Consider the following 12,253-nt stretch of genomic DNA (forward strand, 5'->3'; position numbering starts at 1 on the left):
TTATTTTTTATTTTTAAATTTATTTATTTATTAAGGATTTCTACCTCCTCCCTGCCCCCGCCTCCCATTTCCCTCCCCCTCCCCCGATCAAGTCCCCCTCCCTCATCAGCTCGAAGAGCAATCAGCCAACCCAATTTTTAAAAAAGTGAACATGCTGGTAAGTTTGCATGGCCTCATTTCTGTCAGTAGTTCAGTTCCATCGCAGGCTGATGTCTTATCACCAAATATTGCCTCGTGTCTTTATTGCTCATCTGGATAGAATGGTTATAACTGACTTTTTAATGGAGACCGATTTCCTCATTAAGATAGAAAACCAAACACGACCAGTTGCCTTCAGTTGCAGAAATAACTAGTCCTTTCTACGGCTATCTGACTTTGTGAGGTTCTGAGCAGTCCGTCTTGGTGGGAACTTTCCACCAGAGATTTGTGGTCAGTCAGAGGAAAAGAAGCTCTCCCTTGACTGCGGCCCCCTTGAAGGACATGATGTGCTTCCGAAAGGGAGTATGGGAAGTGAGGGTGTGAAGTCTGTGGTCAGGTGAAGCAGGGTCTCAGAACTCACTACCAGAGTCTCAGAACCCACTACCATGTCCACAGATTCTGTGCCACTGATTCAGGGGACTTTGCTTGCATATCCTAAATAGTGCTCTTGGATTCTTCCATGGTCTCCTCTTTAATGTCAGAGGTGGCTGAAGAAACTGTGTCTCAGACCCCCATTGCAACATGTACCGTTTACCTATAAGTATAGTTTCAATATGCTGAGAATCTTGCCCAGTACTCTGGCTATCGCAGAATTCCAAAGTGTATGTGATTTATTGAACTAGAATTCAGAGCTCTTTGGCTTAAACACAATCTACACTTCATGCTGAAGAGGACAGGGGAAACACACATGACTCTTGGTGGCTAGTAGGAAAACAGGTGTGATCTGCAGAAGATAGTTTGTTAAATTATCGATCAAAACCATAGAATTCCACGTACTCAGCATCCCAGAAATTTATTTTAGTAATTTATTTTAGAAGAGCAGAGAGCAGCGTATGGTTGACAAAGTGATGCTTTTTACAGTTAATAGCTGAAATGAGTTTAATAATCCATCCAAAGGCCATGGCACTAAGAGACTCCAAAGTCATGCTGTAGAGTGTTTAGTAGGAAATGCTTACAATGTCTGTGAAAATAAAAATCACAGACCCCAAAGCAGTGCCTTTTGTGACTCCTTCTTCTGTGTGTATGTACACAAATAGACGCTTGGAAAAACCTCCCAAGTGTCTGCCCCTCGGTGGCTAGACTGTTGCTAGCATTCATTCTCATGTAGTTTATATGTCTTTCTCTGGGCAACATATGCTGAGATAACAACTAGAAGACACAATAAACTCTGCAAGGGACGTTAAGGAAATCATGCAGCGTATAGCTGGTCCACTTCTTAAAAAGGTTCTGGTTGAGAACCTAGAGTACTACTTTCCAGGGTTGCTTCACAGAACCCTCTTCTATTAGATGCTGTATCTCCTTGATGGAACTAATATTGGGCCTTATGTCATTTGGCAAAGGAAGATGTATCTGTGACAAAGCTGTGCCCTGTGCATCCATCCATCTACCTATCTACTCCCCTTCTCAACCACCACCTGCCATTCATCTTTTAGTGAGTACTGCTGTGGTCTAGGTGTAGGTGCTGTGTCAGGTCAGAAACTCAATGATTCAAATGTCAACAACCTTAAGTGGTAGAAAGACAGCAGACATAGTGGTCATGTGTGATGAGTGTTATAAACATATAAAAAGCTCAGACTCTTTAGACATCCTGCTTAGAGGAGCATTTCTAAGAAGAGAAGGGGCCACTGTGGAAACTCAGGTACTGGAGGCAGCAAAGACAAAGTTACCATAGAGTTTTATGACCTGGTCAGAGGCCAGCTAAGCAGAAGCAGTGTGAGAAGAAAGTAACGTGACTCTAGGGAGAAAAGGAAAGTTCTCTAGGGGTATGAGAAGGCCTCCATTAAGTGAAGATGAAATCCCTGTCCAGGGTCTACAGTGAACCCCTGGCAGTATTGGGAGTGGTGGAGCCTGAGGCTCTTGGTTCATAGCGCACTTGGTCCAGTGTCGTCTGTCAGCATCTGTGATGAAAGCCATGGTAGAGATGCCTGTGGGAAGAGCAGCCAGAGCTATGCAAAGCAAGTTCTGCTTAAGTGGGGAGAGAGAATTCCCAGAGGCTTTTACTACTTATGCCAAAGAATGCAGGACCTTATTACCTGTTCTCTTTCAAATCTGATGACATCAACGGAAAGAGCAATAGATGGAGAGTCTACAATTGTAGATGCTAAAACTATTATTACCATTGCTTGGATGAAACATTTTCACCACATTCTCTTAACTCTTTATGAATATGCTTCTATATCTATAGTCGTCTTAGTATTTATATATTTGTTGATATCTCAGATATATATATATATATATATATTTCAATTTTTTAAATTTTTTTATTGAAAAAAATTTCCGCCTCCTCCCAGCCTCCCATTTCCCTCCCCCTCCATTTTTAAACAATCTGATCTACTCTACCCATTCATAAAAATTCATGTGAAAGAAAGCATGGAATAATAGTGTTTGCCAAACTTTGAAGTTTTTTAAGTGGAAATCTACTTTTGTTTTTGTTTCTTTGATACAGGGGCTCACTTTATAACACTGGGTGACGGTTCTTATGATCTGCCTGCCTGGAAGGTCTATTTCAGATACAGTGGCTTTGCTGCCACTTTTAGCAATGACTTCTAAATGACAAACATTTCTAGTGAAGTAATCAGAAACAAGTTAAACAAACAAAACCAAACAAAACAAAACACTAAGTTACCGGAAAGGGGACTAACCCTCCAGAACAGATGAACCTAAAGAGGGAAGATAGTAGGTTGGTACCAGGCGAGCTAAAGGAGGCCAGAGTGGCTTACATCACTTACTCAAAGTTTTGTCATAGAGCCCAATGAAGAGAGGGATGATGGGTAACCATTTTCCCAATTAACAATGGGAAATGGAGGATTATGGGAATTCAGACAACCCAGCTTGACATTATCCCTGACCACACTGTAGGAGGGGTTGTTAACTAGATGACTTATGAGCCCTCAGAAATAAGAGTAGCCGTCTGGGAGCCAGCTCACAACTTCATTTCTTTCAGACAGGGCTATAAGTGATTTATGATATGAACATGGCTGGAGTCCTTCACAAAACAGTCTAAGAATCTCCTTCAACCCAACAGCAGAAAAATAAATAGAAGGAAAGAAGGAGAAAACAAGTTGTACTTGCTCAGCCTCATGGAGGCTTGATAAGCCTCATGGTGCTTTAAAGGCAGCTATTTCTAAAACCCATTTTGTTTTTCTATGTTTAATTTCCACATTTTCAAATATTACATAACATTTTAGTTTTCTCTATTCTATTTTTTAATGATTTAAAATTTGTTCTTCAGAAATTTCATAAGCATGTACAATATATTTTGGTCATATCCACCCCAAACTCTCTCCAGTTCCCCATGGGACTCTAACACGTATCCATTCCAAGCTTTTTTTTTTAATATATGAGATGAAATGAAAGTTTATTCCAATAATAGTAATTGTTGAAGAAACAATCTTACCCACGTTCTGCCAAATATACTCCTTAAAGTGCCACAAAACCCCCTCATAATTACAAGGGTCACCCTCCCAAAACTGAAAAGAATGTATTTGTTCTTTGGAATATGAAAGTGGGCAAACCAGTGTGATGTCCCATTAAACTTGATGGACTAAAAAGGAAATAAGATTTTCATCTCTGAAGAGCCAAACATTTCCCATGCAGAAGTTTTAGTTTATCCAGCCTGGCGTGGAGCCAAATTACATTCTTTTCCTTTTTAAAATAAATAAACCACTAAGCCCAATTGGTGCTAACCATCCATGTATAGGTGTGGGGTCGTTCATGGAAACATAGGCAACACACCGGCAGCCACACTTTCCTCACTGAGTAACTTCCAATAGCTGCTCAGCTAGGGGTGGGGCTCTAAGAGCCCCTCCCCTATCCCTGCTGGAATTTTGATGGGTTTTATCTTGTGCAGATGGCCGCATTCCCATGAGTTCTTATGTGTCATCTCTGGTTCTTACTGTCTTTCTACCCTGTGTTTTGGGATCTTCCCTGGACTTTGGATGGAGGGAGGTTGTTATAAAGGACTCACTTATAGCTGAGTACCTAGACTCATTTATCCTCAGCACTTTGACTAGTTATGAATCTCTAAACTAACTACTCACAACCCTCTGTGACCAATGCCGAGAGCAACACAAATCAGTGCAAAAATAAATGGGTAGAAGGCCATTTGACCACTTGACCATTTTTTTTTTTTTTAAATAGCCCTGTGTTCCTCACTAAGACCCATGACCTCCCACTGTGGTCTTTTTTACCAGGTCTATATATTTTTTTTAAGATCTGATGCTACATTTCAGGAACAAATGTGTTATATTTACCCATTGATTCCATCTGCAATCTGGAGGGTGGTTTTACTAGCTAGACGATGGCATAGGATTTACAATGCATTTGAAACATGGGCTCAAACAAGTGAGGTGAAATATTTAGAGTTGAATGTGGATTACAACATCTCAACCATAATATGCCTAACATCACTGCTACCCAAACTAGAGCAAGCGTTACATTTATTTGGCACTTGCTGTATACTAGGTTCTGTTCCAGTCATCTCATATGCTTCCCTGTACTCAGTTTTCCACCACTTTTACAAAGATAGGTGCTAGATTCTTAGTAAGTATTTTATAAAAAGGAAAATAAAGTTTGGTGAGGGCTCTCTTCATTGTCATATGGAAGATAAGGATCCCCTCTGGCAATCTATCATAATTCACCTGCTTTCATACCTTTGTATGTGAAGGCTGCCCCAAGCCTCCACTGACTGTATTCGGTACAGTGAAACCTCAAGTCATTGGAGTGCAGAGACCTGGAGATCCTTACATCTTCAAGTCAACATCAGGCATGCAAAAGAATAGTGTTAGGTGCCATGGGTGGTGGGTTTCTGATTAAAGGAGAACAGAACCCCGGTGGTTAGCCTAAAGTCTATGTTAACTCTGGGTGGCGTGATGTTAAAATACCGTTGACACTCCGTAGGTCTAGGACACAGTCGTTAGGGAAGCTGTGTCTTTGCTAGATAAATACAGTCATCATTTCTAGCAAATTGTCTGAGAAACCATTTTGACGTTGATTTCAAGAAAGAAGCTAGAGTTTGACATGATTTATAGTCTCCCCGCCAGGGACCTTTGTCCTTCCTGCTGCTCCTTCTGATCCTCCTGTAGGATCTGCTATCTTCCCGGCTGATGTTCAGTCAGCGCCTGCAAACCTGAGGGCCCAGCATAGGAAGCATAACACCCCAGTTCTGATCTTGACACTGAATAAATTTGTGGTTTGACTTTATGCAAATCCCTCCGATCTCTTTGGGTTACCTACTTCATACCTCGGCTTAATTTACAGACTGAAACCAGACCTTGCATATAAAATTGCAGGCAAGTATGAGACATCATGCATTATTATTACTAATAATCTTTGAGTTAGTTGCAACAATGCCTAAAGCCAGGATTATTCTTGAATAAATATCACACCTGTTGGGGATGCTGTTCTGTAATATCCACAGTTCCTCTAGACTGCATATTTTTAGACTCTCTCTAACTCTGTGCTGCGGATTTCCAATGGAAATCCAGTCTGCCTTCTCTTTTTAAAGCAAAAAGGACTGTGTAAAGCGAGTGTCTGGGATATAACTGGTACATATATCGAATCTCCTTAGTCTGGGCTGTTAAGTAAGTTTAATTAATTTACTAAGTTAATGTTCGACTGCTAGCAACAGAGCCTCATTGCCATCAGCTGGGGAGAGGGAATTGAAAACCTAAATGAGCTCATTTTTTTTTTCACAGTTTGGAATTAGGGACCAGTTAGCCAGTTGTGAGGTTTTCCAATTTCTCCATCTGCCCTGGAGGGATTCAGGCAATTCTCTCCCCCAACACTAAGTGTGAGTAAGATCAGGAAGAGGTACAGGATAAGGGGGGAAAAAAAACCCCAAACAAAATAAAGAAACTCAGCTCAGGTTTTGCTTCCATTTTTTGACCTCAAAGAGCTCTCTGGGAGCTGCTTGCTAGGTAGGGTCTGGGAAGCAGATGCTCATGCGCCTAATTTGGGAAGGAAGAAAGGCCTCAGCGAAGGATATTTAACTGTGTGCATTCTCTCTGCTGGGTGAGCAGATAAAGGAAAAACAAATAAACAATAAAAGAATGGAAACAAAATTACAGAAATTTGCAAAATTTGACAAATGGTGGCCTCTAGTTGCCACAAGCTAATGGCTTGCAATGATTAATAAGAGTAAAAATAATTGCATTTCATTAAGATTGATGACACCCCATTTAACCTCCCCTCTTGTTTCAGCCCTAAAGTGGAAAGAGATGAAGTTCTCATCTATAATAGCTCCTGTAACATTACCATGGAAACTGAGGCAGAGATGGAGTGCGAGACGCCTAATCAGCCAATTATCGCCAAGATTACTGAAATACAGAAAAGCCGGGGCCAGAACACTCAGGTATAATCAAATCTTTTTTACAGACTGATTCAAACAGCTCAAATTAAATTTGTAATATTGTGTACATTAAAAAAAACAATTTAGTCCAAATGGCAGCGATATATAATATTAAATGCTCTCAGACTTTGAGGGGCTGATCCAATGCTTACCATCTGAATTTATCGTTAACTATGGTTAATCATATATTTCCTCCAAAATAAATGAGCCCTGCCTGGCTTCTGTGAGGCAGAATTCTGAACAGATAACCTCTACAACGTTTTGTCCTGATTTCTGCATGCATGTTAGAAAGGAGGTTCCTATGCTTTATTTCTTGATAAAACAAACAGCCTACAATTTAACCAGGCCCTTCTGGGAGGCTTCCAAATCACTCAACCATCTTCAGCTAGCAGGACAACAGTGTCGCCTGTCTATCTGGTTCTGTTCTGTGGGGAAGGAGTGTGAATGTCAGCCTCTGAGGAGATCCCTGGGAAGTTAGAAACAAGAAGGGCCAGAGGCCATTTGATCTGGCCTCTCAGTCTCAATGCATCCCCTTTAAACCACCCGAACCACTCTCTCCAAGTGGCTCTCCTGATTCTGTGCTCTGTAAGTCCCCAGTGAGAGATTCCACAGCCTCCCAAGGGAGTTTTTGAGAACTGAAATCAGAGGCTAAGAGTTCTTTGGAAATGTATCAGATAATCTCTTACAGCTCCTCAGGCTTCTCTCTGTACGCAGACCAAAAATAATATTTATTGAGCACCTACTCCCTTAGGTGCCTTTCCTCTTATGAAAGCAATCCTTAGGTCATCTTGTCTTTGTCTCTTTTATTTGTTACAAACATTTATTAAGAGCCTCTTATATGTCACACAGTATTCTAGGTCCTTTTGTGTATGCTGTTTGAGTCAACCCATCCCAATCCAAATCTCTTTGGCTTGTGATAAGTATTTCTGTGTAAGTTTCGTATTTCTGCAGAAAATGTGTGTTGAAGAGTCTGTCTTCTGTCCTTCCTAAACTGGGTCCTGCCTCTCTCCAACCCCAGGGGTCTCTGTGTTTATTTCCTCCCACTTCCACTCTTCCCATTCCCCCAAAGCCTCCTTTCAGGAGATTTCCCAGTGTCTCCACTTTTTACTTCACTGGTCTCCTCACAAATGCCTCTTCTTTCAGTCCACAGCTCACACCGACTTCTCCTCTCCAAATCCACTGTCCTATAATTGCAGGTCCCACTTTACTCTTTGCTTCCAACGCAGCTGTCAGGTGCGACTGTAGGGGACACTGAGCATTGTTAAGCCTCTCTCAATCTCACCTTTTAAATTATTTTTTTTTCTGACAGTTTCCTATGTGTATATATGCCTTTAAGCTATTTTCATGCCTTTTGACCTCTCTCATGTCCCCTCCCCTCTTGATGGAAACTTTCCTCTTTCCAACAAGTCCCCCTCCATTTTCATGCCCCCTCTCAGCATGTGACTATTGAGTTTAATCTGCATTTTGTGCAGGAGCTTGCACAGGCTGTTGTTTACTCCACTGAAGAAAATGATACCCTCTGCCCCAAACCATTAACTCTCAGTAGTCCTTTTACAGAGGAGAAGGGCCTCATGAGATGTCCCTCACCTGTCTTGAAATGTTGAGGGGCTCAATCTTGTGCAGGTAACCATAACTTCAGTGAGTTCATGAGTGCAACAGCCATGCCATGTGCAGAGATATCATTTTGTGACACCTCCCTTTCCTCTGCCTCTTACACACACACCTTCTGCAAAGGTCTATGAGCCTTGATATAGAGGTCTTGTTTAGCGATAAACACTACACCGTTTATTCTCAGGAACAGTTTTAAGTCTCTGCTTTTATCACCTTGGTGTCACTTTCATTCTGAATGGGTAACAGTTTAGCATTCTTGGGTTGTCAAGCTAAGCAAATTCTGGGCAAAGGATCCAAGAGGAAGGTTATCACATTGGTTAAGTATCTGAGCTTTGTAGTTCTACTACAAGATTTGAATATACTACTCACCTCATGGAAATTGTTTGACCTACCTGTGCATCAGTTTTCTTATCTGTACAGTGGGGATAATAATAGTAGCCTCCTGATCAGGCTGTTGTGAGCTTAACTGCATGTAAGACACTGGAAACTGCTTTAAGCACACAGCTAATGTCCAGTGTTAGTAATGACAATACAATAAAATGGTATCGAATGATTTATCACAGTATTTGCTGCTTTGACCAGATAATTTTCTTCTTAGATTTCATTAATTTTTTTTAACATTTCAGAGGCTAATTTTGAGATGTGAGGGATCTTCAGATGTTTCATTTATTTTAAAATTCTTGAGCAATGGATATGAATTGAGTTCTGATGTAGGATTCCCCTCTGTATGCTGTGATTATTGATTATCATTAATGAATAAAGAAACTGCTTTGGACCTACAGCAGGGCAGAACTTAGCTAGGTGGGAAAACTAAACTGAATGCTGGGAAGAGGAAGGGTGGAGTCAGAGAGAAGCCATGTAGCCCTGCTGGAGACAAACACCAGAACTTTAGTCAGTAAGCCACAGTCTCATGGCTATGCACAGATTAATGGAGATTGATTAAATTAATATGTAAGAGTTAGTAAATAAGAAGCAAGAGCTAATGGGGCAAGCAGTGTTTTATTATTTCAGGGCTGAGCAGTCAGGAAACAAACAAGTGGCCATCCTCTGTTGTAATAGGAGCAGCGGGGCTGTGTCCTCGGCACCCAGCTGCCCACATGGCTAGCTTATGCCCCGAAATAATTACATGGAAACTGTATTCTTTTAAACATTGCCTGGCCCATTAGTTTTAGCCTCTTAACCCATTTTTAATAATCTATGTAGCACCATGAGGTGCCCTTACCAGGAAAGATCTTAACCTGCATCTGTATCCAGTAGGAGAATCATGGCGACTCCTTGACTCAGCTTCTTTCTCCCAGCATTCTGTTCTGTTTACTCCGCCTACCTAATTTTATGTCCTATTAAAGGGCCAAGGCAGTCTCTTTATTTAACCAATGAAATTAACACAAAACAGAAGACTCTCCCCCATCAATCCTCCAACAAATTGGCACCCTAGTGGCCAACTAAAATCCACTTAAAACCTGAAAGAGCTTGGGAAGAAATCCTAGACACAAAAGAACAGAGGAGAAGCAAGCAGAGACGTGACTCCTTAAGAGAGGTTATCCTGATTTAGTGATAGCCATACCATTTTGTAACGTCAGCTTTCTGGGCCATGCTGCCAGAACAAACTCTGACAAGGTCTGGCTATGGGACATTTAAATGGGTTTTGTGAACAGAGTCCAACAACCTGCTTAATGGTGCGACATAGACCTGCTGTATACTTGGAAATGGGGCAATATGCATGACTTGTAGAGGCAGTAAATGGAATTCCACCATGTTGGACTGTGCAGAGCAAGCAGACAGCACTGCATTTGCTCTAGCAATGACACAGCTTAGGTTTTTAAGAAGCACTTAGCATTTTAAGAAGCACTTCTGGACAGTAAAGAATTACAGATATACAATAGGACAAGTCCAGATAGGAAAGACTTCTAAATGGGTCACACTGTTGAATAAATGTACATAGGCTTGGGAGAGAGAAGCAAAATAATATAGAGAGTTATAAAAAGAAGTAAATGATTTTTTTTTAAAAAAGCCATGTAAAATGGAATATACACAGAGAGTCTGGATTATGTATATTATTGTGTTTTCTTTGAATTTTTTTGGCTGTGAAGAAGTTAAGTAACCAACACATATACTTTAAAAGTATCTTGTCTTCAAAATTTGGGTCTAAGGATATGTTGCTTTGGAAAAGAGGTTCTTCTTTTGTTTCTACAGCAGATGAGAACCTGTGGGTTGTTTCCAGACTAATGTGGTTTGATGGACCAAAACACCCTCTAAGGTCATCATGAATACCCCCAAAACCTACTTCACCCAACAAAAAGCAGGAAGCAGTTTGGAGAGAACTACACCTAAATTCCCTAAATTATTGTTTATAAATGTTTGTTTACATTTAAAGGGGGATATGCTATAGAGATTTGCTTTGGTATAGATCTTGGTTTGTTGATAGAAATTTTAGGTCTATTTTGTTATATATGTATTTCTGCTTTTGCTTAAGGTATTGTGATTATGCAGCTCACTTAAAAATGTAATGTATAATTAAGAAATATAGGTTAATAGATAATCATCTATAATAGTCAAGCTTGTAGTCATGTTAGTTAGGTTTTCTAGATATAGAGATATATTTCAGTTAGGTATTCTTCAAATCTTTCAGAGACCTTCAGAATATGGCATTTAAAATGTTTTAAGAACTTAGGACTTTTCATGACAATGAGACACATCTGCTCCTGGCAGTTACTTCAAGAGGAAGATGGGCATTGAAGAGGCTCCTTATGGTGTTGGTTAGCCATTTGGGCAAGAAACTGCTATTGCCTGAACTGCTTGATAAACTGGACATGAAGGACCAGCAGAGAAATGACTGTTGAACTTGCCCAAAGGTGAAAAAGGGACTTTGGAGTTCCTGCTTCATGAAAGAGTATGCCAGACACATTCAGGACACAGAAGAAAGTGACTGACAAACTGCCACTATAGGCAGAACTGTCTTTGAAATTTTCTGCTTTTTGGAAAGTCTTTTGGATACTATGGGTCTGTAGGCTGAAGATGGATGATAGAGAAGAACTTTGGGTGACTGTCCAGGCAACGAGATGTGTCTGTCAATTCTAGAGTTTTGGAAGTTGCTTACAATGCACTTCCTGTTTACTTAGGCAATATTATATCCTTCTGGAGTCTTTGATGGGGTTGAAGAATAGATGGTAATAATACAGTTTTCATTAGTTATAATAAAAAATAAAACAGATATAAATATTGTAACTGTAATTCTTGCTTGACACCTCTTTTGTTATATGTAATTTTACTATGTTAAAGTTAAAACCTTCTTTTCTATTTAAACAGAAAAGGAGAGGTGATGTGGGATTCCTCTTTGTATGCTGTGATTACCATTAATGAATAAAGAAACTACATTGGACCTATAGCAGGGCAGAATTTAGCTAGGTAGGGAAAACTAAACTGAATGCTGGGAGAAGGAAGAGGAGAGTCAGGGAGAAGCCATGTAGCCTCGCAACAGAGAGATGCCAGAACTTTAGCCAGTAAGTCAAAGAGTCATGTCAATACACAGATTAATGGAGATGGGTTAAATTAATATGTAAGAGATAAGTCAATAAGAAGCTAGAACTAATGGACCAAGCAGTGTTTTATTATTTCAGGGCTGAGCAGTCAGGAAACAAACAAGTGGCCCTCCTCCAACAGAGTTCTAAATGTGTTCAAGTTCTGCTTTCCTTTTAAAAAGATAAGAACCCAATGTGAAAGGATGTCTTCATTGTTAAGGAATAGCTAGGAAGTGAGGTAAGGGAAAGGTTAAGGCTCACAAGAGGATGCCTGGAGTTGACTCATCCTAGTTCAGTGGAGCTTTGGGCATTACCCAGACTAGTATTTCAGAGATGAATCAGCTAAGATTCATAAGGACAAATCTTGGTAAAGATCAGATTGCTTGGTATTTGACATCACAGCTATCCAGCTATCAGTCACTGTGGAGAAACTAAGCCCTTTGCTTTTTGGGAACTGGGCCGGGGGAGAATGAGGGCATATCTCAAAAACCTACTGTGCTAGTGAAATATATAGGACATTCCATTCCTGAGGCATGAAGGAGATATATGCCACAGTTATGGCTACCACATGTGGTTG

The 12,253-nt window shown here is 40.5% G+C and overlaps 1 protein-coding gene across 1 annotated transcript in view; it reads left to right on the top strand.

Annotated features, from left to right (window-relative positions):
* Nucleotides 1–12,253, top strand: part of Pkhd1 (PKHD1 ciliary IPT domain containing fibrocystin/polyductin) — a 443,194-nt gene that overhangs the window by 75,468 nt on the left and 355,473 nt on the right. Inside the window, exon 34 of the mRNA XM_041656327.1 lies at nt 6,400–6,550. Within this exon, the coding sequence (XP_041512261.1) occupies nt 6,400–6,550 (151 nt within the window). The remainder of the gene's footprint in view (nt 1–6,399; nt 6,551–12,253) is intronic.

Source organism: Microtus oregoni, unplaced genomic scaffold (assembly GCF_018167655.1).
Source record: "Microtus oregoni isolate MIOR12 unplaced genomic scaffold, Mior012 000007F_ref0000211, whole genome shotgun sequence".
In the NCBI taxonomy this organism is placed as follows: Eukaryota; Metazoa; Chordata; class Mammalia; order Rodentia; family Cricetidae; genus Microtus; species Microtus oregoni.